General features: G+C 43.2%; 2 protein-coding genes across 4 annotated transcripts; both read left to right on the top strand.

Moving 5' to 3' along the window:
• Nucleotides 1-273: 273 nt before the first annotated feature.
• On the top strand, nucleotides 274-9,725 carry nap1l4a (nucleosome assembly protein 1-like 4a). 3 transcript variants are annotated; one of them, XM_062389547.1, is made up of 15 exons: nucleotides 287-364; nucleotides 1,281-1,318; nucleotides 1,672-1,744; nucleotides 2,080-2,224; nucleotides 2,764-2,850; nucleotides 3,070-3,204; nucleotides 3,303-3,374; nucleotides 3,470-3,609; nucleotides 3,801-3,946; nucleotides 5,884-5,903; nucleotides 5,992-6,111; nucleotides 6,257-6,292; nucleotides 6,444-6,500; nucleotides 7,575-7,609; nucleotides 7,990-9,725. In XM_062389547.1, exons 2-14 carry the CDS (start codon nucleotides 1,303-1,305, stop codon nucleotides 7,578-7,580), a joined length of 1,053 nt encoding a protein of 350 aa, XP_062245531.1. In that variant the 5' UTR covers nucleotides 287-364; nucleotides 1,281-1,302; the 3' UTR covers nucleotides 7,581-7,609; nucleotides 7,990-9,725. The 3 variants fall into 3 exon arrangements, with proteins under 3 accessions (XP_062245528.1, XP_062245531.1, XP_062245529.1); XM_062389544.1 differs by lacking the exon at nucleotides 7,575-7,609 and having other exon boundaries at nucleotides 274-364; XM_062389545.1 differs by lacking the exons at nucleotides 287-364; nucleotides 7,575-7,609 and adding an exon at nucleotides 393-457.
• An 11,049-nt stretch (nucleotides 9,726-20,774) lies between these two features.
• Nucleotides 20,775-22,004, top strand: phlda2 (pleckstrin homology-like domain, family A, member 2). Its single transcript, XM_062390762.1, has 2 exons — nucleotides 20,775-21,515; nucleotides 21,637-22,004. The coding sequence occupies exon 1, from the start codon at nucleotides 21,058-21,060 to the stop codon at nucleotides 21,472-21,474; it is 417 nt and encodes a 138-aa protein (XP_062246746.1). The 5' UTR covers nucleotides 20,775-21,057; the 3' UTR covers nucleotides 21,475-21,515; nucleotides 21,637-22,004.
• The last annotated feature ends 5,322 nt before the right edge of the window (nucleotides 22,005-27,326 follow it).

The raw sequence follows: 27,326 nt of genomic DNA, 5'->3' as shown, positions 1-27,326 counted from the left end.
AGGCACTGGAGCTTACCAAATACATTCGCCGACTGGAAGACCACTTGGTGGAGCTGCACTGGCGCTTAAGTACCTCTTAGGTTTACCTACTGGACAGTCAGAGCAAATTGGACAAGACAGAAACAATGTTGTATGGGAGTTTATGTTTATGGGATACGTTATTAGGGTTTATTTAACAGATAGATGTGATTGAGCAACACTGGATTTTTTTTCTTTCTTTTCAACGCGGCACTTGAACGCAGCACCGTGCCCTCCTTCAGCGGCCGACCAATCGGAGGCCGGGATGCTGCGGCGCGCGTGTGTGTGTGTCGCGCGTGGTGAGTGAAGCGGAGGCGCGTGAGCAGCAGAGTTCCGCTCAGCAGAGGTGAGAGCTCCGCCGGAGACTAACCGCAGCGAAACCGCGAATCCGAGCGCTTCTGCACCGGTCGGGACAGGAACCACGAACCGTACGACCCGTGTGCGTGTCCCGCCTGGCCGCTGCCGAGCTGTCTCTCCGACACTGCCTCCACCCGCTGTCAACGCGCTAGCTAACGACAGCTAGCTCCCCCCACACACACTAGCGTGTTACTGCGGCTAGCAGCGGGGCTAACAGCCGTGACGCTAACTGCTTGTTTTTATCCACAAAGCGCGCAGCGTCGATGCTTCCGTCGCTGCTCTTGACTCGTTTAGTTCAAGTGTCTTCTCTGCGCAGCGGGGTGGGGGACAGCCGGTGTTTAAACGTTAAACCCTCATTTTCGCTGTTAGCTTGAGCTTTGTTCATAGCACGTTGTCTCCTATTTTCTTGCTAGCTCGTCTAGCTAGCTCGGGCTAGCCGCTGTCAGATCGCTGGTACCGCCCATACTGGGTGGGAATCCGGACGAGCGTGTCGGTAACACGACGTTAGCGAGTGGATCCACGAGCTGCTGTGTTGTCCGTGGTCCCTGGTTACTGTCACCGGGCGGGACGGCCGCTTTCACTCTGTATTAGCGGGGAGCCGATGCTACCTTTACTAGCTCAGCTGCCGCTAGCATGTCAGTGCGTCACCGGCCTGCGCTTGCTCAACACCCCTGTCGGTGCTGGATCAGTTGTTCTGACACTTGTCTCAGCTTGAACCTTTACATTTAAAGAATGAACCACTGAAGATCTGTGGTGACGTCGTGATGAAAGACCTTTAACAATAGCTGCGCTAAACGAAAATGCACTTGACATTCACGTTGTTAGATGTCTTCCTCCATATCAACAGTATCTCAATGTCTTTCTTGGTCAATGTGTGACTAATGTAATTGATCTGCTTCTAACAGAGGAAGGAGTTGCCACTCGGTAATGGACGCCAGTAAAGGTAAAGACTCAATTTATGTAGCTATTGACTGTGAGAAATGTTTGTTCATGTGATTTAACTCGATCCACAGCTCTAGCTGATAGATATTCATGTTTATATCCATGAAATTGCAACGATAAGTAGAAAGACAAACATGTTTTGTTGAATATCATCAAAAAAATTAGCCTAAACTTAAACTCAACATGTCTATATCTTGTATGGCGAGACACGACTGAAAACAACGCTGCAAGGGTTTTCAACTCTAACCTCCATTGATAAGAATGGGGCAATCCACAGTGTGTGTAATTTTTACGTTTAATTTATCAAATAAACATTTGATAAATGCAAATCTTTGTTCCTTGTTGGTTTGCCAGGTAAAGGGGAGCCAGGGATGCAAAACCCTGTCGGACAGATGGACAGACCTGTCAGCTTCCACTTCTTGGAAAGGTCAGTGCAGATGGTTTTCACTGTGTTTCTAACTTTCTACTCTGGCTGATAAGAGGGGAAAGGTGGACAGGTTGACATGTTTCAACATGCTGACACACACGTTAGTTACCTGGTTCAAAGGAGTGACTGCTTCAGCCTGTAATCTTATTCACGTGTTGACATTTTTTCAGAATAAATTGAATTGTTTATATATAAAGTGTTGACATTCTTCCCTCGAAGCTATAATGTTATTCCTACCAGTGTCAGTACATTGGATAGAATGAGAACTTTATGATCATGCAAGTTGCAATATTGATACAATTGCCAGCTACCAACCAAACATGTTTCTCTCATAGCATGCTTCCCAAGGTAGTGAGGCGGCGAGTGCATGCCTTGAAAAGGCTACAGGTGCAGTGCGCCAACATAGAGGCCAAATTCTACGAGGAAGTCCACGAGCTAGAGAGGAAGTATGCTGCCCTCTACCAACCACTGTTTGACAAGGTAATGTTAAGAACTTTTACTTTTCTTCACCATATTTGACTGAAGTCTGACTGTAGCACTTGACGTATAGAATCTTCTTCTCTAGTGTTCATGCAAAAGAGCACGCACTAAAAACAGACAATTTATTGGTAGAAACAATATTTAAGAATCACTTCTGTCATTCCCTGCACTAATGGGTGGTATGTCTCGCTGGTCAGACCTGAGGTCAGTGAGTACAAAACCTTGGTGCTAAATTGAAAACTGCCACTACGAGTAGTCAACTGTTCTTTTGTCAGTTAAGGCTATTTCCAGGGCCAGTGACAGCCATTCTTAGTTACCCTGAAGACTGACAGCTGTAATCCTGCTGCACCTGTTTCACTGTGGGTGCTTGCGCGTGTGTGTGTGTGCGTGTCTCAAGTGGTGTGGATTTCAACATGCTTGCTAGCTAAAATAATTCAGCCTTGTCAAATTTATACTTGGTCATATTCAGATATTTCACCCTATTATTATCAAAGCCTTCTCTGAAATTGATTAATGTTCTTATAATGTGTGCTTCACAGAGACGAGATATTGTCACAGGAACAGTGGAACCCACAGAAGCTGAGTGTGAGTGGCACAGCGACAGAGAGGAAGAGGAAGAGCTAGCTGTAAGTACACATTTGATTTTGTTTTTCTATCCAAAACTGTCATCTTGCCGTTTTCCAAAGCAAAAAGAAAACAAACACATTAAAAAATATCAACGAATTGGTTAATATCTAACAGACCCAAAGATGGTTTTGGGAAATGTGCTTTTAATGAGATCAACATGGACTAAGAAACTTATGACTGTTTGGATTTTGATTCGTCCCTCTGTTCGCTGTTTGCAGCAGGAAGTAAAGGAAAAAGCTGCCATTGAGGATGCAAAGAAAGAGGAAGCCAAGCCAGAGGAAGACCCCAAAGGCATTCCTGAGTTCTGGCTCACCATATTCAAGAGTGTGGACATGCTCAGTGACATGCTACAGGTACATTTAAATGGGTCATCTCTCATTTGTGCCTCATAGACTTTACTTTTCTGAACAGTGTCCTTAAATCTCTGACCCGTCCTGTTCATGTCCACCAGGAGCACGATGAGCCCATCCTAAAGCACCTGAAAGATATTCAAGTCAAGTTTTCTGAACCTGGTCAGCCGATGGTCAGTGTCACCATCATGTCATATAATTAATGTATACATTAACTAACTAGTGTTAGAATGCTGAGGAGCTTATTCTGTCGTGTTCTTGCCCTCAGAGTTTCACATTAGAGTTCCACTTTGAGTCCAATGGTTACTTCAACAATGCAGTCCTCACTAAAGTCTACAAGATGAAGTCAGAGCCCGATGCCCCAGACCCTTTCTCATTTGAGGGCCCAGAGATCATTGACTGTGAAGGGTAAGTTCCAGAGCAAATTAACATTAAGTTGTAAAGTTAAGAAAAACAGCTGTTGCGTGGTTTGAGAAACATCTCTATCTTTCTGTATTTACATCCCACATGTATCAGCCTCCTCTTAGCATTGTTTCTAACTTTAGATTTTTCTTCTCTTGCTTCTTGCGGTCTCTTCTCTTAACACCTCCTCGCTCTAGCTGTCAGATAGATTGGCATAAGGGCAAGGATGTGACAGTGAAAACTATAAAGAAGAAGCAGAAGCATAAAGGCCGTGGCACCGTTCGCACTGTTACCAAACAGGTCCCCAACGACTCTTTCTTCAACTTCTTTAATCCAGTTAAAGGTGAGAACACACATGAGAAGCAGAGGTTTTTTCTGCAGGTTTAAATGTCATTTACACCAATTTATTGTTATCAATTTCTGCATGTGTCTTGCATACAAGTATCCATTTAATATTTAAAGCTTTGTTAAATTTGTACATGTTTATAGAGGCCTCGAGCAAACTCAGATTTATTGAGATTTCTGAGAGGGAGAGTTGCAAACATACATCACAGCTAAACCACACACTGACACTGACAGTCAACATGTTTCAGTTAAACCTGCAGGGACTGTGGTAATATGTTAACGTGCATGCAATGTGGGTTCCTCAGCACTGCATTGAACCCTCTTCAGCAGCAGGTGGCGCCACACTCCCACTGTGTCAGATGCAGAGTCACTCTGCAGTCGACGGGTTAAGCAGCATGTTCGTTTGATACTGATGTTGGACTATGCACATGAAACTTGAGTTTTACCATTATTTTCCAGCTTGGACATTTAAATTAGTGATAACTGGGATATATGACAGATCTAAGATATTAGGCAAAGTTGCAGGAATCAGCCTTTCTGGTCATAACCGTAACCATTATGCAAATTACTGATCAGCCTATAAATTAATTGCTAATCTTTTAAGATTAAGCATCTCAAATAAATGGAGTAATTATAGCAGTGTTTAAATCATTGACTGAAAAATGGTGGCGGAAATCCCCAACGTTCTCAGTTTAACACTCCCATGCTTGATCTACCTTCCTTAAAAGTGAGTAAGGTAAGGCGGTTTGATTGCAGTTGTTCATTCTTAGTAGATTGTATCGTAATATCTACAAATAATAGATGAATAATACAGTGACTGATCCATTAAATAGAAAAGTATCATCAAATGAGTGTTTTATTATGGGATCAGTATGTTAGACAAGATACACCTTTAATGACAATATTGTCTTTCCTGTACAGTCAACATACCTATCAGACATGCCTGGGCTCATTCTGACTATGAGTAGTTGACCTAAACACTGATTGGTTGAGCAAATGTTTGTCTTACTGGTTCTGTCATAGTCTTGATCTTTGACTGGTGAATATAAATAACTCTTTGTCGAGTGGTTTAAGGTGTGGAGCTCCAGGGCTTAGGTGTCTAAGAGGTTGAGCTGTCACTTGTTATAATTTGAACCTAATATATGTTCTAATATATTGAATGAACGTACGAATTATAATATATACAGACGTGTCAACAATATTTATTGTGTATTTCTTAATTGGGCAGAGATTAAAAATCAGATAAGAACTTCAAGATGTCACCGCAAAAACTGGTTTTGATGAGTCACCACAGAACTATTAAAGTAAAAGGTTGTTTTTCTTTCACCATGGCAACTCTGGCTGAATTTACTAACACAACTCTTTATACCCATCTCTACCTTCTGAGGAAATACATTTTAATCTCACTGAGAGGAAACTTTTTCTAAATTCATATCCGCCTCAAGAATGTAATTTGTAGGTCGGTAATTTCACTTGCCAGTAAAGAAATTATGTTTTTGACTGACGTGTATTTGTTTGGATTGATTGGACACGAATACAAGTGAAGTTATTTGAATCTCAGACTGTTCAAAAATTGTAGATACATTTTAATCTCATATGGATCTTACACTGATGCTTAAGATCCTGATGCAGTGGAGGAAGGACGGGATGATGTCACCTTCAGTCAGTTCAGTGACAGCTGTTTGCTAAGAGCCCGTCACTCCCTCCGTGCTCTGACCTCACTTCTAATAACCAGAGTCTTTGCCGTAAAAGGGTTTCACATGTTACAGCTAATGCACAAGATGACTCAGTGCTGAAACAAATACAACGTCAGACTGTGACTATAGGGTTAACTGTTAATTAAATAATGATTGTACTAATTGAAATCCCATTTTCCACTTTACACACCATATATAGTGATTTGGTGCTAACTTCTCTGTGTGTTTTCCCCTGTAGCTTCACCAGGTGGAGAAATGGTGAGTAAAAAGTACCTTGTTCTTCATACAACCACCACCCAGGTTATTCCACTGGAGATTGTGTTTAATAAGGTCTTCTTTTCTACAGGATGAAGACTCTGAGATCACTCTAGCCACAGACTTTGAGATCGGTCATTTCTTCCGTGAGAGAATAGTTCCCAGAGCTGTTCTGTATTTCACTGGAGAGGCCCTGGAAGATGACGACAGCGTAAGAGATTTTCCTCCAAAACACTCACACACACTCATTCCTGTGTTCTAGTAACAAGATGGCATGTTTTTTAAAGTGACTCGTTTGAGGGTTTTTAAGCTAAACTTGTCATGACAGTTGTGTTTTCATATTATTGTCATTGCAGTTTGAAGAGGAGGAGGGGGAAGAGGGAGATGAAGAGGTTAGTGCAACAACTCTACACTCTCAAACACTGCATTTGATCTGAAATACCAGACATTCAGACATCAAGGCTATCATTGCTTAACTGTAAACTTACACCAGACCCTCTTATGTGTTTTGTGTCTTACAATGATCTTGTTTTTGTGTCTCAGGAGCAAGACGATGAAGGCGATGACGACGATGATGATGAGGGAGACTGCGACCCCAAGGTCAGTTTGCATCCACTACTTATAAAAATAAATATATATATATATATATATCATTGGCATTTTCTCTAAAACCAAATTTATTAAACTTTTATGAAATACAGTTGTGAACATATAAACATTATCTTATACACTTGTATCAAGAACTATGTTAAAATTAAATTAACGTTTTATTTAGCTAGACTTCCAGTAGTTCCTGTCAGAGGTGAGAATGTGTATATTGCTTCACATTTTCATTCAATAAACCTCTGACACACAAACCATTCTGCTCATGATAGTTCTATTTGTCACTTTCTCAGTGAGCATCCTGTGCATCGGCCAAAACTGATGTTAATATATGACGTCCTTCAAGTTATACCATTATTATAGTTTAAGTTTATTTGGGGTTATAGAATATATTTGATCCTCCGGAGCTGGCACAGCACTAAAATAAAGATTGGAGGTTTGGTAATGAGAAACTATTTCGTGTTTTGCTGGGAGCCAGTTGTTTGTTTTTATGTTGGACGAGTGGAAGAGCGACTTAAAGTGGAGCGAGCAGGAACGTCACATCTTTTGGAATTTCCCAGAAACTTTGTCCCAAGTCGTTGCACATAGTCCATTAATCAGTCCACACTCTGCTGGGGAAAGACATGTTTAGGTTGTGTCACACTCCATTCAAACATGGTCAGTACAACATGGTTTCATAGACATAAAAAGGCTTCACATTCTAGCGGGTAGAATATTTTTAAAGGGCGGTTGGTGTTTTCTATTGTCACTTTCTCAGGATACAATTTTAATGCAATGACAATCCTCCATTACGAGGTAATCTTGTCAAATAGTGAGTTAGTGTTCACATCACGTCCTGTCAGCAGTTTCTCGGGAGTCAACAACAATGCTGCTGTGTCTGTGGATGAGTTTCCTTCAGGTTTTATCCTCGTGGTAGCTGCTGTCAGTTATTCACTCTGCCTTAGGAATTCATGTTGCTGATTCCTCCACTTCACAGATGTTTCTCTGTGCTCACTTTCATTTTCTGTGTGACTATTATTAATCTTGTGTGTACTGTTGTCTCTCCCTCCCCTGGCCTCCCCTCCATTACAGGCATAATCAATCATTCTCACCCCATGCATTTCTAGGTAAGGGAGAAATAAGGACGGCGTCCCACATACACTATACACTGTTGACTGTGATTTATTACTCTGGCTGCCTCTCTTTTCTTCTACCTCCCTCATCTCCAGTAGTCCAAGGTGTTAAAGACACTTAACTCACATCTTGGGTAGACAAAACATGCTTTTGTTCTTTTCCTCTTTCCATCGATTTTGTTTTTCCTCCTGTAGTCCCACCCCAGGTTTCTAACATTGTTCCCTTTGCTGTACCAAACCAGATGCTTTCATCCTCTAGTGTCTACTTTCTTATTTGAGCTCCTCCTACTACTTGCCAGTAAATGCCCAGTGGCTTCATTAGCTCTCTGTCGTCATATTTCCTAATCTGGTTTCTCCCTCTGGTCTCCTCGCAGAAAGAACAGCCCCAGCCTGCCGAATGCAAACAGCAGTAACCGCAGTGATCGGAGGAGGAGGTGGAGACCTGCTGTCAGTCAATTCAGATCCTTTCCAATTGAAGAGTCCTACTACTCTTACAGGCTCCGCTCTTTTTATGAACTCTCACCCGAATGCAATAGAACGCACACCATACTGCGTTTTACTCTGTGCATGACTTCCTTTTCTTTTTGTCTTGCGCCCATCTCACCCCGTTTTTTATTTGGCGTCATTCTAACTCAAAGCAGGAAGTGACTTTAGTCAAAATTTAATATAAAGGCGTCACACAGAGGCAGTCTTCCTCTTCTTCCTTGGTTAAGTGGAGTAAGTTGCTATTGCCAAAAAAAAACTCAGAACATCATCATGTGTAAAAGGACAAAATAAAAAAGATGGGAAATGGAATCCTAACTTTGGCTTAATGGAAATAAATCAGTTACTCAGGGTTTTTTAACGCCAACTAGAGAAGTGATAGTTAACCAGGAAACTGCTGAACAAGTTTGACTTAATCTTTCACTGGGGTGTCTGAAGGGTTATTGTTTATTTTTACTTTTTTCTAAGAGACATACATGTATAATTTTCAATTTACTTTTTTTTTTATGTTCATTATCATGTCATTGGATTATTTATTCTAGTGTCATGCAGCTGAATGAAGTGGTGCATTCTGGGATCTCTTTAAGAACCAGCCACAATTCAAAATGCTCCTTCTCATTGGCTCAATCATTATGTTGGGCTTAGCAGGTCAACGCAAGGTGAAAACTGCCAAGTACATGTTTATCGTTTTCTTTAATTGTTGACTCATTTCAAACATTGAGGAGTTGTGATCTCCCTTAATACTGCTCACCTCTGCCCCGGTGGGTTTAACAAGCATTTAAACTGAGCGCCCGAGTGGACACGTAAACACTAATATCACGTGACGGGTGTGTGTGGTTATACCTCACATATAACCTCCTATATTACTACTTCTCTGTTTGCCCCAAATGCTCTTTTAACTTATCTAACAAGGACAGAAGGAATTTAATAAAGATACAGATTTCCCAAACCTCAGCATCACATGTAGTCGCGTGGATATTTTCCTCGGATTAAATTCAAGCATATACACTGGTTGATGCTCAACCTTAAATAAGATGCAGTGTCCAAAAGGCTCCCACTGTGCGAAAGAAGTTCTTCACACATCTTTGAGTGCAGGTGATGGGGTCCAAACCTTCTGACAGGGTGTAGAAGGTTTGGATCAAATATAAATTCCTTTGCCAAAAAAGACTTAACCTCAACTTTTATCCAAATGTTTGCCAATTGTCATTAACAAAGTTTAATCAGCATTTTAAAGTTGTTTAAGAATATATAACTATTTCTGTTATTGTCTGATGATTCAGTAGAATGTCTGTGGAAAAACAAATAGCAAAGGTTGCCAATGTATTTTATAAACCTGCTCTTGGATTTCGGTCGTTTGGTTGGACCCCTTCGCCTGGTGGCTGGTCATCGATAGCAGCAGCAAAATAAAAACCACCCCCTCCCCCTTCTCTTTTTACAAAGAACGATTGTAGATCTTGTTGAACAGATCTTTCAGCCGCGGTTGACATCTTCAAATCTACCACATCCGACCGTGTGCTAGCAATGGCCTTAACTGGTTCTTATTCACAATTTGTTACTTGCGCAATATTTCTTTTCAATTTGTACAGAGTTAGTTAAAATATTCTATTAAAGTTGTGCGACATGGAAATGTCGTGTGTGTGTGTGTTTTTCTCGTGTGTGGGTTTACCTGAAGTGTGGAGTTGTTCCCCAACCGTCTTGGGACTTGTAGATTTTAAATCGATCAAGGTTTTGTTTTATAGTAAACATAAACTAACTGACTGATAATCATTAAGAATTGACGTAAATCAGTTCATCAACTCCGAAATCATTTCTCTTGATTTAACTATCAGGCTTTAACTTTTGTTTTGGGCTGATGGTTTAATTTACAACCATGAAAAGCAGAAACTGTTTGAATTCCTCAAATAGAAAAATGTCCGGGGACGTTTTTAGTTCATCTAGGGAAATATAATTTACTATTTAAGTCACTTATGTGATTTTTCAATCCACGGCGGAAAGATGGATGGCTTTAAAAGTAAGTGGGTGAACTTATTTAAATTTTTACTTAGAATGACGATAAAGGCACATTTTACTAACTAACATTAGTTCTGTTTTATTTGAGCAACCACACAAACCTGGATCCAGAAACTGAAGCTGGAATAAAACTCAGCCATGATTATTTTTGTTTTTTTCACTTATTTTTCCCTTCTGTGATATTGCATCATCTCTACTTTGAGATAGACCTATTGAGCAAGGCACTTAGTCCTGAGCTGCCCAAGTAGAGCTGCAAGAAACTGACTCTTCATCAACAGACTGTTGACAGATTGCGTTCTGTTCACTTTCCTCAGTTTGATGCACATGCTGATGACCCAATGTGACAGGAAGCTGAAAAGCCACATGCACTGACTTTCTAATTAGACATCAGGTGACAATTCGCCAATGTTTAACAAGAGCAGCCTCAGTGAGCTGACCTGAGAGCAGAGGACCCGTCTGGTGGAATCCAGGCCAGAGGAATCTGCTTACGGTCGGTCCAGCATCAGGAAAGGCGACCAGAATGTCTGGAATCCTGTCTTGCAGATAAAATGAAGCACATGTACGCTTCTCTGTGGGAACCCTTGTGATGCATTGTGGGAGATAAACGCTCAGCGCACTCAAGTTTCTGGAGTGGGAAGGTGACGCTGCAACCAAGGTTTTCTGCTGAGTGCTGAAAGACGGGTGCTTTCTTATCCTGTCACCTTGTCCAGTGACACTTCACATCTGCGTGTGTGCCTGTACCTCTATCGTCATAGGACCAGAGGTGACAACTTGTCAAGCTCATGACACATAATCACTGTCGACACTAATTTAAAAAAAATACTGCATTTAATATTCATAAAATCCCAACCAAACAGGGAGCTGGCAGCAGTGAATTCTGATCCAATTGTACAACGCAGACTGAAATCTTTCTCTTTCTGTAACTTTGGGGATTTTGCTGTAAACAAGACTTTATTCATGCCGAGGCTGTGTTTGTGTGTGTGTGTGGGGGGGTGTTGCCTCACTGTAACAAGGACAACGATTGTGTCCGAGCTCTCATTTCTGTGCTATTAGCGTAAAGGCCAGGGAAATGGAGCATTGCACCAACTTGCCTCTGGTTTGCACTGAAAATGCCAGTCTAAATTTTGCTGTGTGACCTTCATACAACGGCATTTTGGTTAAGAATTTGATTTGAAATGGCAAAACCTCTGGTCCCACAGAACTGTCCAGCTGTGCCGCTGAACAAAGAGACGATCTCCTAAAGTTCAGTGAAGCTCAGGGGCCTCGAAACGGGAGAATCGGTTGTCATGTTGATGAGTCCCAGTCGTCACTGAGCGCTCGTAGCCTGATTGTTCATTAAGATTGAATGTATCAAGAATCTCATCATATTCAACATTGCCCGTCCTTGGGCCTGTAACAATACACATCTCGAGTGTGAAGCCCAATTGGTGGGATTAGTAGCTAGATAGATGCTCTCAGAGTCTGGTAAATGAAGTTCATAACCATTACTCAACCACTCCTCTAATTTCCCCATCAACCCTTCTTATTACTTCTTACAGCCTGAATTTCCATTAAAAGACTCAAATGATACCTCCTCAAGGTTTTGGTCCATGCTAGTGAAATGCTGTTTGGTAAACTCCAACCAGAAAATCATGACTCTTAACCAAGAAGGCCTGTGTGGAGCCACGCCTCCATGAAGGCCTGGTTGATGGAGAGCTGCTGACATCATCATTCTTCTGGAAGGTTCTTATCAAGTCTTCAGAGGATTTCTGAAGCTCTGTGACACGTCCTTGCCCAAGGCCCCACTAGCTTGTTTTTTGTTTGTTTGATCTGGCTATGGCCCAGGTCTTTGGACTCAACCTCTTAGTTTCTGTCCTGACATGTTCTGTGTGAACGTCAAATCAAGTGATTCTTAATTAACTCTTATGAAGATTATCTTTCAAGTGTTGATTGATGGGCAACTTTAGTCTGACTAACACACATTACAGTGAGAAAAGACATTCAGAAGTCAACTCATAATAGAAATCATTTGATCCAGTTGAAGAACAAGAGAATGAAAAGAGTGAATAGAGACTTTATCCTCTCTGATGCTCTCTCCTCGGCTGCTTGATGTTTTGACACGTGTGAGTGTGCAGAGGAGATGTTCGACTGTATCAGCATCACATGTTGAAGAAAGCAGTTATAGGAGATGAATGCCACGTGCACACGTCCAGAGCAGCGGAACAAAGGAACGTATTCAAACTGCCGGATCGTCCCTGAATGATGCTGTGTGCCGTCCTCTCATCTTCATCCAGCAGCAGAGTGAAGGCCACAGTCTTCCTCAGGCCTTCCTCCCAGGCGCAGCTGCACCCACCATCCCACTCTTGGCCCCAAGGTGCGTTTGGCAGCTTCTCTACGTGAGTGTGTGTGTGTGAATGAGTGTGCCTGTGTGGGGTCTTTTGTGTCGTCCCCTCCCGGTCGGAAGTGATGCGAGCCAGATTAAGTTCCAGAGAACGGAGGGAATAGAGAGCGGCTTTATGCAGCTGACGCCGGGTTGGTGCTCGGGGCTGAATGAGCTGAACTGGCAGCGTGATAAAGAGCCCATTACCTCTCAGATCTGATAATGCTACTGGTGGCGTTGACAGAAGGACTCTCAGCTTCGCACACACCGACCTCCGACTGATTATGGATTTCTCAAATTCTGAATATTTCTCTGAGTTTATCAGCTGCTGCTTGAAGCACAAAGCCGCCTTGATTATCTTTAATGTAACGGCCGGATGGAAACACTGTGGTCCAGATCCAAATATCACAACAACTATATGGGAATTCACATTAACAGTTTTTTACAAACATTCATTATCCCCAGATGATGAATCCTGAGGACTTTGCTGATCTCATGAGGTTGTCCTCGGGATACATGAAAGTTTGTTTGATTTAAGTCAATTTACCAAATTTGTATTGTATTTATATTCTATTGTAATTTGCATTTTGAAAATGAAAGGTCAACACAGCTGACTCAGTCATTAAAGTAATGGTTACTCCTATTTATATTTGGTGCTCCTTCCAACTTTAACTTTTAATCTTTGCCTGTATGGTGCAGATAGGGATTCCTTTCAGATTAATTTCCAAAGACTATCTGCAAAAGTAACTTTAGTATTAACATTGTGTGACCTTACTATTTAACCACTCACACTCTCACTCTGTCACGCTCTCACTCTCTCACTCTCTCACTCTCGTTTCGGTCACATAAACAGAACACAGACGAACCTTGAGGAGGAATGATGGGAGCAGTTCAAGGGGCTCATGGGAAACCCTGGTAGAGGCAGGACAGCGTCCTTGGGGAGAGCGAGGGCACGATTTCCTCCATGACTGAGACCAAACATGGCTGTGACTAACATCGGGTTCCACAACAAACCTTTTCCATCGTCTCGGGCCAACGTGCTCCTTCAAATCCCTCATGACCTCTTGTTCTGAGGGTTCGAACGTGGGCGTCAGATGATGGAAATATGGAAAGACTTTGACCAACGTTGGCCAATCATGCACAATCATGCCTTATTATTATTATTTTCTAATTATATGTATGTGTTTATTTTGGGCTGGACTCTATCCCAGCATGCACTGGGCATGTCAAGCCTCTCTGACTGCACGTGGGAGGAAAAACAGAACAAGGAGAATGTTAAAGCTCTTTGTATTAGAGTTGACTATAAGTCTTTGTTTAAGTAAAACTACATTTGAGGAAACAAACAGTTTCTGTGGAGACGAAGGAAATAACGTTCGAACCGGAGTTATCAGAACGTCCTGCTGTCGTTACAGCTGTGAACCGGGCACACTTTGTTCTTTTAACTATCTGTGTGAGCTTTCATGATAATAAACAACGGCCACTATAACCAAGCTAATCTTATTTGCCCTGCTGTATTGTCACCGGCTTCCTTTCTGCCTGGTATGTGTGGGAAAGTGAGCTTCACGCCCAATCACATGGGCCGCACGCCTCTGTCTGGATTAATGAATGGATCGGTGAATGGACGGCGAGCCGGGTGTGGCAGGTTTAACCTGAATCAAGCTGCTTGACTTCCGGGCACAGATAAATCAGTCAGAACCTGGACGACTGAAGCATTTATCATCTTATAAAAAGCTGCTGTGAATGAATATCAGGTCTGCTCGTTGCACAATTCTCTGCTATATTTAAAGATAAATGGTTTTGACAGGATGAGTCACTTCATGGACTTGAACGAGTCACGGACTCCAAAATTGTTGCACCACATTTTTCTGTTGAAAAAGTAATTGAGTGTGAATGATGTGAGTTCGATTGACGACCTCCAGTGAAATTTGGACTTGTTCAAACACTGCTGTTGTGAAAATGAGCAGAAATTCTGGAGAATTTACCGACTAGTTCATCATCTGTTTTCCTTTATGCAGAATATCTGACAGCGAGGCCTTGTCTGTGTTCAAGTGGACGTAACAATAGATAAACCATCAATTAAATTGACTTTTTCTTTTCCACCATGGCTCCGGGCCCACCACAGATTAGTTTTTAGTTCCATGGAAAGACTCTCAGTTTATCACTTAAGCCGCGGTTAAGCTATGGAGACAGCAAAGTGAACGCTGCATTCCCGGCAGGGAGAAGAATTGCAGACCTGCATACCTGCCATTCTTCTTCAGAGTCAATTGGCAGGAATGAGGAGCCGGACTCTCGGAGCAACTCGCTGGGTCACATCCCATAACTCGCGGGGGCGTGAGAAAGAAGTGTGCTTATCGCAGAATGCATGGTTCACACACCTTTGTGTTGAAGTGCACGTGTTAGTGGAACACACCAATTACTGTGTTTAATAAGCAGTGACACCTATTCATCCGGCCAGAACTACTAAATGGGAATGAGGGAATGAAAGAAAGTACTTTTGTTCACAGTAAAGTTTAGGTACTTTTCTAGTTTGTGCAATTCTTTGGTTCTACTTCCCTGTTAGAGCCATACTTTACATGTTCCGGCTTCCGCCCTCTCCGTGAGAATGTGAGGATCCATGTTTGTAACTTGTGATATACGCTTGTGATCTGTCCAGGTTGTAACCAGGCCTCTCACCCAGTGTCAGCTGGGACTGGACCCAGCTCCCAGTGACCCTCAAGAAGACAAGTGGAATAGATACTTGATGGATGGATGGATGGAGATATGATCATCTCGTAAATTATGATGCATTTTAGTCTATAGGTGAATCAATCCACAAATAAAGTAAGGAATTATAATGAATATATCAATGCAAAAACAATAATCTTGTGATTTATAATATAAGGACTTTTATGTGTAAATTTATATTTCTGTTGTTACTTTTAACTATTCCATCTGTAAACTAGAATGTCACTCAGATATAATCCAGTGAATGAAGTGAATGAATGACTGAATAGGACCAAAAACTTTATTGACATCATTCATTCAAGCTTCATGGAAATCCGTTTAGTAGATTTTGTTTAAACGAACCAACACACAAAGAACGCACGTGTATTTCTGTAACATAACAAGAAAACATTTGCTTGATTGATTATGAAGAATGCCTTGTGGACTCTCTGCCATCTTCATCTCTGCCATCGTTCAGGACTGGATGTTTTCATTGTTCTTCAATGGTGCTTCCTGCAGCCCTGCGTTGGACTGTGTGCACGCTGCCCTCATCAGCCATTTGTTCTTTTTCCCACGCTGCTGAATGCCAGCGTGACCACAGACACACACACGGGGCTTATCAGAACAATGCCTCAAATAGCTCCGGAGTCTCATCACAAGGGCATGTCACCAAAGAGCAGAAGGGCCGAAGAGGATGACTGCGAGTGTGTGTGTGTATGCGTGTGTGTGTGTGTGTGTGTGTGTGTGTGTGTGTGAGAGAAAGAGAGAGAGAGACACACAGGCCAAAGTCGTAAACGTGTCACAGTGCGCAGCTGTTACCTGCAGGCTCTGCTGTACTTGTCAGCAGCACATCACAGCAGCTCATCCATACTGCTCCTCATTGTTAGAGGGACTATGTATAGATCAGTGTCTGAGGGGGGGCTTTCACCGGCTAACACGCAAACACTCACACACAAAAACACTCACACACACAAGCACACAATTACCTGATAAGCACGTAAATGTCAAAGCCAGGATAACAACACTTTCCACTTTATCATTTTCTCTGGTCATATTTATCCTGAATACAAAGCAATTTATATTTAACTTTTTTTTTGCATTTTGAGGTTATTGCAAACATTCGTGTGCAGGATATGCCAGTTCGTTGTGCGTGTGGGGGGGGTGTAACAGCTGGGTGTGACAAAGTCCACACATTTGTCATATTTAATTGCTGCCGTCCGGAACAGGTCTTACCCTCTTCATAGATTTTAATCCTTATGACAGTCATTTATATAATGGGTTAATCAAGATGAACGATAATGACCTTTACCAGTTACTACAAACTGTCGGCTCCTGTAACTTATTAAACTTATTTCATTCGCCAAGGAGGTTACGTTTTCACCTCCTTCCATTTGTTCCACCCAGTTGTTGGTACCTTCTTTATTTCTTAAATATTATTTTACCAAAATGTAATCTCCACCATCATAGAATGAATTTATAGTTGTTTCATTGCTCCAAGTCTTGTTTTGTACATTTTGAACAATATACAACTATTTTTAAAAGATATCTGTAATTTAATGCAGCTTGATTTCATTCTCAGAGACTGTTGGGCCTTGGGAGAGGTGTCAGCTCTTTCTACTGACCATATAGTTCCTTTGTATTATCCAATGTCCTGTAATACAGTCAAAACAACACCTCCAATCTCTTATTTACTTCCTGTATAAAACAAAATAATTCTGCTCAGTGAGTTGACCTCTCCTGTTCTCCAGTCTGCTGTGACTCAGAGTAAACACTCGGCGGCTTCTTGCCTCGACATGCCCGCCAACCTCCGGGTCTTTCTGGTCCTTCCACCTGCTGTCTCCTTGTCACACCTTCATGCCCCATGGCCGCGAGGCTCCCTCACACTGAAGTCAACAAGGTAAAAGAGAAGAGCAGCTGTGACTCTCTTTGTGTTCAGTTCCTCACAGTCGATCTGTTCTTTTGCACAGATTAAAAACACCTCCCCTGCTGCCGTCGCTGACACGTTGTGTTATTTCCTCTCTGGAGCTGTTGTTATGTCTGTGTGGAGACAGTGAAAAACAGCAGGGCCGCTGATATGAAGCCAGGGTTGTCACGCACCTCCACTGATACATCACACAGGTTTGATTCCCCCTCCGGAGATACATGTACTTTCCCACAAGCCAGAGTAATGGGAAAAAAACAGTGAGTTTTACTGCAACTGTAACTATGTGGTCACAATATCCGTCTTGTGATGTTTTGAGCATGTCGGTTCAGCCACCACTGTGACTGTCTGCCGCCTATAAAGTGGAGCGGTTACTAAAGATGCACAACACGGCACAGAAACACATCAAAATGCATTAAAAACTAGAGCGGCACTGAGTGGAGGGCACACTGTCCATCCACCAAGGCCCAACAGTCCCTGACATTCAATCCACCTGCACCGGATTGCATAGATATGAGTCAAGATCCATGAATTATTCGATGAAAAATCCGTGAAACTTCCTGTGTTTTGGAGTCAAAACTCTTCCCTGACTCTAACTGCATCAAATCACCAAGTTGGGGGGGAAATCCACCCAGTTGTTTTTGTGCATTTATGCTTACAAACAAACAAACAAACACACAAACTCACAGACGAGTGAACTCTTAACCTCCTGTACAGTAATAATATATATTTTTTATATGCATTTATTCATTATTCCCCAACACTGTTCTCCATTGAACTAAACGATCATCCTTAAACACACACAAACAGACACAACATATTGAACCAGTGAATACACACACACACACCCACATGCACAACCCTCTGACTCACACACCTGGCCCTCCTTTGGCAAGCACACTCCTCCACAGCAAGGCGCCTCACCACACGTTCAGCCACCGCCTGCGGGTAAATCTGCGTCGAGGCTCCGCCGCAATACCATTCATACAAAAACCCACATACAGTGTGTGCACATGTACACAATCACAGACAGGCGCGTCACACACACGCTGCCAGGCAACCTAAAGAAAAGCCCCTGCTGCAAAAAAAAAAGGGGGGTAAGGAAGTGAGTGCAGGAAGTTGATTTGACTCAGTGCACACATGTGGTTTCCTTTTCCTTTGAGCCCAGAGGATTAACAAGGCACCACATCCCACCCACCCCCCACCCCACCCCCCTGCAGGTGGCTACTTTGCAGACTGGTTATCGAGCCGATTCACCGCAACCTTGGGTGCTGTCTGTGCCTGTGGGATCACTGGGGTGTTGATGTGTGAACTTTGATGGGTGGTCCACGGGACACGGGGTAATTTTTGTCCCTCAAGGTCACCTGGTAATTTGGATAATAGCTGGAAAACAGTGTGTGTATGTGTGTCTGTAAATATTTGTGTGTGTGTTGTGGGGGGAGACGAGGGGAGAGAATGACTTCCTGAAGGAAACTGGGGGCAGATGGTTCCAAAACGTCTGTGAGTGCAGACTGATATAGAAGCAGACAGGACAGCCTGAAGTGGGTCCTTGATACTTGGTCACCACTGTTAGCTCTCATGTGATGTGTCTATTTGAACTGGACACGAGGTCAGCGTGGTGCCTGATTGGCCGCCGCCGGCAGCAGGCCAGGACAGGCCAGGACAGGACAGGACGGGGTGGGACAGGCTGCAGAGTAAAGACTTGATGACATCTGCCTCCTTATGACCTCCTCCTGCTGATTCACAGCAGCTCCAGGAGCTCAGTGGAACACATGCGAGCGGCTGCTGTCAGTGTGTAATGAGTAACCAGGCCTGGGTGAGTCGCTCTGTGGTCGGTGTGTGTGTGTGTGTGTGAAGGAGCTCAGCCTCGGGCGCGGCGGACATGAGGGTGAAACACACTGAACACACCTGTAGACTGATATCAAGGTCAATGTGTAGCTTTCATTTGAAGTCACCGTGAGCTGAGCCCCAATCATGTGACGGCTGTAAAATGTCATTTCACAGATTATGTTTCTTCTTTCATTATCATCGAAATGTTGAAAACATAATTTTATAGTTGATAAACTATTTCAAACCTGTTTTTTCTTTCATCACAATCTTGTTTTAGCCACTGATATTGCTTTATTATCTATTACCGAGGACATTATGATAGGGGGTTTGTTTGTTTGTTTTATGACATTTTCACCGATTTCCCACTGAATCATTTGGTTCTTGATGGAAAAAACACACACACATTTAAGGGGCTGTAGTCTATGAGTGTGTGTAATTTGTGCAGCTCGACTTTAAAATCCTTTATTATCCTTATTTGTTCTGTTTTTAAGCTTATGATGTTCCATTTATAATAAAATCTCTATTCAATGTGAAACAGAGCTGCATTTTATGCGATGAAAAGTGCAATTTAAATAAAGGTAATTCCCATTATCAATACTAAAGGGATAGTTCACCGAAAAATTTAAATTCACTCATTATTCGCTCACCACTATGCTGATGGAGGTGGTGGGAGAAGTGTTGGAGTCTGCAAAACGCTGTTGGAGTTTCTGTGGTAACCAGGGGGTCAAACACGGTGGCTGTATGGAGACATTTTATGTTTTCATCTGTTGTTTTATTTCATCTGGAGAAGGAGTCACCAGCTACTTCAATAGTTTGGCTCCAACGCTGTTTACGCCTGAGACTCCTAAAAGGGTTTTGTTGACTCAAACACTTCACCCACCACCTCCAGACAGGACAGCCTGAAGGTGGTGGTGAGTGGATAATGAGTGAGTTTTCGTCTTCTGGTGAACTATCCGTTTTATGTGTCATCTTTTAATAACACGGGAATTTCTATGTTTGGAGACAAAAACGTTTACCCGACAGGAAGTCTTCAGAGTTTAAACTACGGATGATGATGATGATGATGATGATGATGATGATGATAATGTGTTTAAATGGGCTGCTGAGAGTTCACTCTTAGTCTTAGACACCTTTAGTCATAAGATGAAAATGAGACAAACCCAATGACATTTCACATCCACTCCAGTTCCAACCCTCTTTGTAAACGATCTGGATTTACAATTTCACAACCCATGAGACGACTTTGAACTAATTCCACCCAATCCTTTAAGGCAGCAGACTGTTTGTGTGTATTTCCGCTGAGCTGGAAAATGTTTTGGACTTCGTAACTGCTGAGCTTCATAACTATCGGTGCGTTCCAGACATTGTGACCCAGTGTCTTTCTGGAGCTGTCTGATGAATCCTCTGCTCCCTGAATGGAAACTGCAGCTTGTGTGTCTGGAGGGAAACTCAGTGGTTTGACAGGAATAGCAGAGCAGTATTTAAAACAGCACTGATGTGAGTCCCTGTTCAGTCTGAAAAAAAGGGTTATTCTTTAAAATAACCACTGGAGAGCAGGGTGGCACAGATGAAGGGTTTAAAAGGAATGAATTACCAACTATATGGAGGCAGGGGGGTGGGAGGCTATGGAGGATAAAAGGTTTTCCAGGGAATTCAAAAATCCCTCTGATTTCACATCTGATAATAATTGTTATAGGGCCAGGCTGACTTTTACGCACATCCTCGGCCATGTGGGCACTGTGCGTAATTAACCAGATCAAACCGACTGACTTAGTGAAGAGTGGGCAAATATTTGGACTAATCTCCGCAGTAGGATGTGGATTACTAATTAACATGTTGGCTGTGTAATTAGGTCCACGTTAGGACTTCCTCTGCCCTCGCCCCCTCCCGCGCCGCAGCTTCCGCCCACACGCAGCCTTGAATTACTCCACTGGCAACTGTTGATGCATTCCCAAAGCATCTGACGTCAAGTGGGACGGGCCCGGGCCAGAGGAAACTATAAAGCTCCTGTGCCACCTTCGCTCAGACACAACGCAACTCTGGATTATCAAAGACCTTGTGGAGAAGCTCCTTCCTCGGGCTACTCGGAACGACACAGCGCGGGATCAGCAGACCTGCCCAACTCGAGAACATAAAATGAAAATGTCAGCGGCGGAGATCAGCGAGGTCCTCAAGGAGGGAGAGCTGGAGAAGAGGAGCGACAGCCTGCTCCAGTTCTGGAAGAGGAAGACGTGCGTCCTGACCACGGACAGCCTCAACATTTACCCGGACACGCAGAAGCGCACCAGGGGCAAGGAGCTGAAGCTGCAGGCCATCAAGAAGGTGGACTGCGTGGAGCGCACCGGCAAGTTCGTCTATTTCACCATCGTGACCACGGACAATAAGGAGATCGATTTCCGGTGCCCCGGCGAGGAGAACTGCTGGAACGCGGTGATCACGATGGCACTGATCGATTTCCAGAACAGAAAAGCCATCCAGGACTTTAAAACACTGCAGGACAACGAGAGCGCGTCCCCCGGACAGCAGGAGAGGCGCATGGCGAGGGCTCCCTGAGCCGCCGAGGGGAAATCTGGCACTTAACCACTCCTAATATGGTGAGAGACGCACCGTGACGCACAGCTCTCATACTGTATGAATGAAAACTTGTAAGAATAATCATTATGTGGGAGAATCTCAAAACTAATCACGTGGTTTATTTCTTCTGTCTTCCTCCAGCGTCACTGTGGACCATAAAGAAATAATACGCGGACCAAAAGGAAGACGAGGTATCCGGTCCAGAGATGAAGGATTGTCCCGGACTGAGCTTTGAGAGAGAGAGAGGGGACAACTGAACCAAACCCAGAGACAGACAGAGTTTGAAAAGCTCCACACGCAGGACTGAACCCTTGAATTGTCAAAACTATTTCAAGTTTGCTCTCCCGGGAGGAATGACTCCCAACATTACATGACGTTAATTTATTTGTTTTCCACGATATGGTGTTACTGGCGATCAGCTTGTGTTGTTTAAATTATTTACTTTTTCAAAGTGTGCTGAGTGTGTCAGTGTATTTATTTGAATAAATATTCATGCATTTTTGACATAACCTCACTCTGTCCTTGATTTTTTACTTTTTAAAGTGTATTTTCAATTGCTGTCAAGGTCTGAGTATTTTACTATTACAACAGTGTGACATATCTGACAGTTGGTGACACTTGAATTGAAAAGACTCATGTGTGAGTGAGAAGGGAGGGGTGGGGGGGGGGGGGGCAGGAAAGTCCCTTTCCGCTCTGCTGTCAGGTGGAATGTGACTCATAATTGTCGCTGGAGTCTTGCAGGCTGAGGTCATGACTGATATGAGAGCAGATTTGGTCGGAAGGTCGGGACACTTGAAAGAATCCGGGGCCTTTGAACACACCTCACTGCCTCTGAGGTGTGGTCGGGTTGTAGAAAGGGAACGGAAACGCTCAAAGGTTACACAGAAACATTCATTAGTGAGTCACCCATACATGTGGCTCGATACCTGAGAGATTTGGTTTTAGATGATATCGAAGCGGCTTTCTAACATGTGTTCTCATGACAGATTCTTGGGTTCTCCTTATCAGTCACTGATTACACAGGATGTGTGTTTCGCTGCCCTGTTATCATGGAATAAGGGCTGTGTCAGTGGATCAAATGTGAAGCTGTGGGCACACGCCCATTTAATTACTGTTATAAACCAAGAGAGAAGCTTGAGTCATATTCTGAAAAACCAGCGCAAGAACTTCAGAATGGAGGTTGTAAAAACACGCAGCTTATAAAGTTTATGTAGATATTGATTTTAGATAGATGTGGGTGATAGGCACATTTAATAAGTCAGATGTTTCGTGTGTAAGAGTGTTTTAGGATTTCTTATAGATGAATACTTCTCATATACTTCCTATGAAGTTGTCTTTTATTTGCAATCCCCAGACTTTAAAACTTGATTTGTATAATGCAATCATAGAAATCAGAACACCACACATTACATCCATCTGTGACAAGGACACACATTCGTAAGGAGCCCCTTAGAAGTAAAGTTTATTTCATTGGCACAAACAAAAACAAGTAACAAGCTGGATTAAAGGTGCACATGTACAAAGTTTTTCAATATTTTATTTAATCTGGACAGACACACAATCAGTGTATAACTCCAACACAATAAGGATTTAAAAAACAAAAGCAACACAACAAGGACTTGATTAATACGATGACAAACCTCAGCTAAAGATATAAAATCAACAGGTGGGAATGAAACCGATAACATTGGAGCTGCAACAAACAAACAAAGCCGCGGGTTCACCCCCCGCTCACTGGAGCTGTGGGTCTGGTGGATTGGAAGTGTGGCGAGTACAAGTGGCCAAAGGTCAGAGGTGACAGAATGCAGAATCTGTGGTCGTCCCATCCCGTCCCAGTGTGCGGCTTTGAAGTGGGATCGCACTACAATGAACGCATCAAAGGACTCGACTGATCTGAGGAGTATTACCGGAGAGCGGATGGGCCTCCTCTCTAAAAATACTGCTTCACAAATTGGCAACGGTTAAATCTCACACACATACACACACAGACACACACACACACACACCTTTGGTCTCTGAGCCAAAGGCCACATGGGGGATTTTTTTTGGCACCACTGCTCCCAAGAGAACTTTTATAGGACATTAAATGCTTCAGCTCCTCATGAGAAACCGCGGCGGTGGTTTCAGAGGTCGTCAGCCGGCGTCACAATCTTCCCTCGATCTGGCTGCAGAGTGTAAAGTCATCTTCTCTACTTCCTCACGACGCTCAGGATCAACCAGAAGGACTCACACACACACACACACACACACACTAACTCTTCCTCTCTGATCCCGGGCTGCATAAACATCCTCTGACGCAGCACCGGCACACACTCAGGCCAAACTTGCAGCCCTGGCGTCATCGCCCCATAGGCCGTCATTATGTGGACGGAGCAGAGCTGCGCAACAGTGAGTTCATTGTTAGATTCTTAAGAAAGAGAAAAAAGAAAAAGCAGTAAAACGGGGGAGGATGTAAGACAAGTGTGTGCAGCGCCGTGACTTGTACACACATCTTCAGTGTGTCTCTGTACCGTGGAGTGAGGCGTCGATGGTAAACACTAGAACCGGCGTGTGGAGTCACGGCTGAGCGGGGGGGTGCTGTCAGGTGAAGCTCGGTGGCCAGAAGAAACAAGTCTGAGTCTGCCTCATCATCACGGCCCTCCCACGCACACTTTGCAGATGGTTACGATTCCTATCGTTCCCCTTAAAGTAGAAGTTTGCCTCAACATGAAAAACAGCCGAGGCCACGAAAGAAATTATAGAACAGAATGAAGATTGGATCAAATTTGAGACAATTTGATGTAATTAAGCACAAACAACATTTTGGTGATTCATTTCCTCCACAGGCAGGGCCACAGATCAAACTGAGGTCATTGGGTTCAAGTTTACATTCTATTTACATTATGATCAATTTGTATTGGGAATGTGTTTAAAACTAGTGATTTAGAGGAAAGAACAATGAAGCGATGAATAGCTCATTTTCCCCAGATTCTCCCCTGACAGTTTGGAGAAGGAGGTTTTGAAAAAGCATTCAGAGATTTATTTTAAAAACGCCATAAACAAACCTATTGAAACCAAATATGAAATAATTCCATTAGGATTTTTAAATGGATCTGAACCCATTTGGCACAAACTCATAAATATGAATAAATGAATCATCTTAGAAATCAACAGAAAATACAGAAAATCGCTCACGAAATTTTAAAGAAGGTGGGGGGGAAATCCTTGACCTCTGAGCCACATCACCAAAACGTTAATTGATTCTCCCCTTGGTCATGCCCCTTGTTTCTTGCTTAATCTTGCCAAATAAACAAATGAATAAATGCAGATCAAAACAAAACCTCCTTCACTGAGGTTAATAACCTGAAAGTTTCCACTTCAAGGAGTTTGTTTTTTGGGGCAGGAGTTGGTATTGAACACTTGATCATTTCAAAAAATCCTTGTCTAGCTCATATGAATGTTTTCTTTTAACTGTGGATGTTTATTCAAAACCTTCGGGAACAACACGTGAAACTAGATGTTCTAAGATTCCACTTGCTGCTCTTCAGAGCTCTCAGCCACGTGTCATCAGCCTTCTTCACTCTCCACAGTCGTGTTATCGTCTTACTGAAGTTACACTCTCAGTTTACTGTGCCAGCTCCATTTAATGAAGAAGATAAATCTCTTTGAAAGGGAGCTTAGATGTGATCCATTTGATTTGTCATGAGAGTTTGAAACAGGGAAAGATTAGTTACAGCTGGAGGCTCGGCTGCTGAATAGAAGTGGTTCCAATTCTGTTTTCTTTTAAAATCTTAACCTTGTTTGACCTGATCCTGAGCCTGTCGAGTCTGAGAGCCCGACAACCACTTCACGTGTCTGCGTAGCTTACGGGTTTGCTCAGGTATGCCTCGTGACTCAGCGCAGCTCCCCTTGCCGGACCAGGGCGTCTCTCTACTTCCTGTAAGCCCGTCGGAAGCTCGATCCTTTGTTCCACTTCAACCCGTTGTGTCATTTCCCCGCTCGCTCTTCCCGTCAGCGTGCGATCTGACGCCAGCCGGACACAACACTACTGCTTCATGTAAATAAAAAACCTCCTAAAACCCAAACAGCAGAGGCAGGATGTTAAGCAAGGGCCCAGTGATCCCAGTTTGATGACTAACAACCTTCTGAGATCGGTGTCGTTTATAATATCACAGCGTCTTAAGGTTTCCCTGTGAATACGGTGCACTGTGTAATTATTCTTCTAAAGCGTTGGAATGGGATTAGCTCATTCACTGTTTCGTTTCACAAAGAAGGTATTTCAGCCGGTGACGCAGGGCTCAGGTGAGTGAATGCCCAGCATACCTCAGCAGACCCACACACCCTCAGGTCACGGCTCAGGTGACGCAGCGTCGCCAGGTTTCTATGATGGACTGAACTTCAGTGAAAGTTAAAGTTGGGCTGGAAAAAGAGGGTTTGACCTGAATCCAGATCTCAATGGTTCACTGCTGCTCGACATTAATCATGCCTCCATCCAAATAAAGGTCATCTGCTTCCCAGATCTGGGAGTCTGGATAGATTGGACCAAACTCCTCTCCCCCCCACCATCAAATCCACAAAGGCGTCATTCTCCTAATCGTCTGAAGCCTTGACGACCATTTATTTTGTTATATTTTTTTTATCAAACATCCAATCCTGTCTGCTGAGTCACGGAGGGAGAGAACTCAGCAGATCTTGGGGCTCGAGCTGCCCACTCGCTGTAATTCAATTCAATTCAAAGACACAAATAATCTCAGGCAGGGAAAGCACAATAAATAAAAACAGATAACACAGGTATTAACGGAGTAAAAACAGGAACGATGATTTGTTGTTGTCTGTTTGTGACACATTCCTTAATAGTCCCAGACGACCAGACCACATCCGCTATGCTGTAAATATAGAAAGCAAAAGACCACAACAACCAGCAAACTCTAAACACGTCCCAGTAAGCTGATATTTTCCCGAATAGGCCGAGTGCATCTCTTGGTTTACGCCTGTTTTTCACAGAGAATCTCATGAATGTGGCACCTCTCATAGAGAAGACATGCGTGTGTATTGGATGTACAAAAAACACCCCCACACACACACACACACACAGACACACACACACACACACATACAGACATATGCTGTATATATCCACACACAGTGTCGTCAGGGCCTGCAGCGCTCCAGCGGGGATCATGTTGCCTAAGACCCAGCTGTCGGCAGAGAAGCTTCAGACAGAGAGAGGAGACGCTGTCAGGAATGTCTACAAGTCGGTGAGGGGGCGGACGTCCGAGGGAGAGAGAGCTCCACACACATGGCAACAAAAAGATTAGTATCAGACGGAGACTTAAAACTTTAGACTTTGGTCAAAAGGAAACTGAGCTTCGATTGAATTCACTGAATCATCAGTCCGGTCTCTGGTTCAGACTTTTTCCGTTATAGGCCCCATATGGTATAACATTTGCTAATTAGGAACTTACACAACTTATACAGCCGAGGTTTATGATAAACTCAAGTAGCCTGCTGGACATATTAAAGCTGCTGTAAGACGGATGGATGAAAAGTCAGAGCAAATCGACTGATGATCATTCCAGTTGAAATTTAACCTCAAACTATAAATGTGAACCTCACGGTGGGTTCTGGAAGAGGATCACGATATTGTGGAGGATGTATCATGTGGGAACCATGAATGTCTCCATCTGATATGTGTGGAAATATTTAACAGGATAAGTCAAATCTGCAAGGTGACGATGGAGGAAGAGACAAGAGGTCACTCTTTGACTTTATGTATGTGACATGTTAGTAGATGGGACATTGGCTGAAATAAAAAACTCATAGTACACGTTTAATACATTTTTATTACACTA

The sequence above is a fragment of the Platichthys flesus genome, chromosome 6 (genome assembly GCF_949316205.1).
Source record: "Platichthys flesus chromosome 6, fPlaFle2.1, whole genome shotgun sequence".
NCBI classification, from domain to species: domain Eukaryota; kingdom Metazoa; phylum Chordata; class Actinopteri; order Pleuronectiformes; family Pleuronectidae; genus Platichthys; species Platichthys flesus.
Note: the sequence above shows the minus strand (reverse complement) of the source record. Positions and strands in the feature narration are given on the sequence as shown.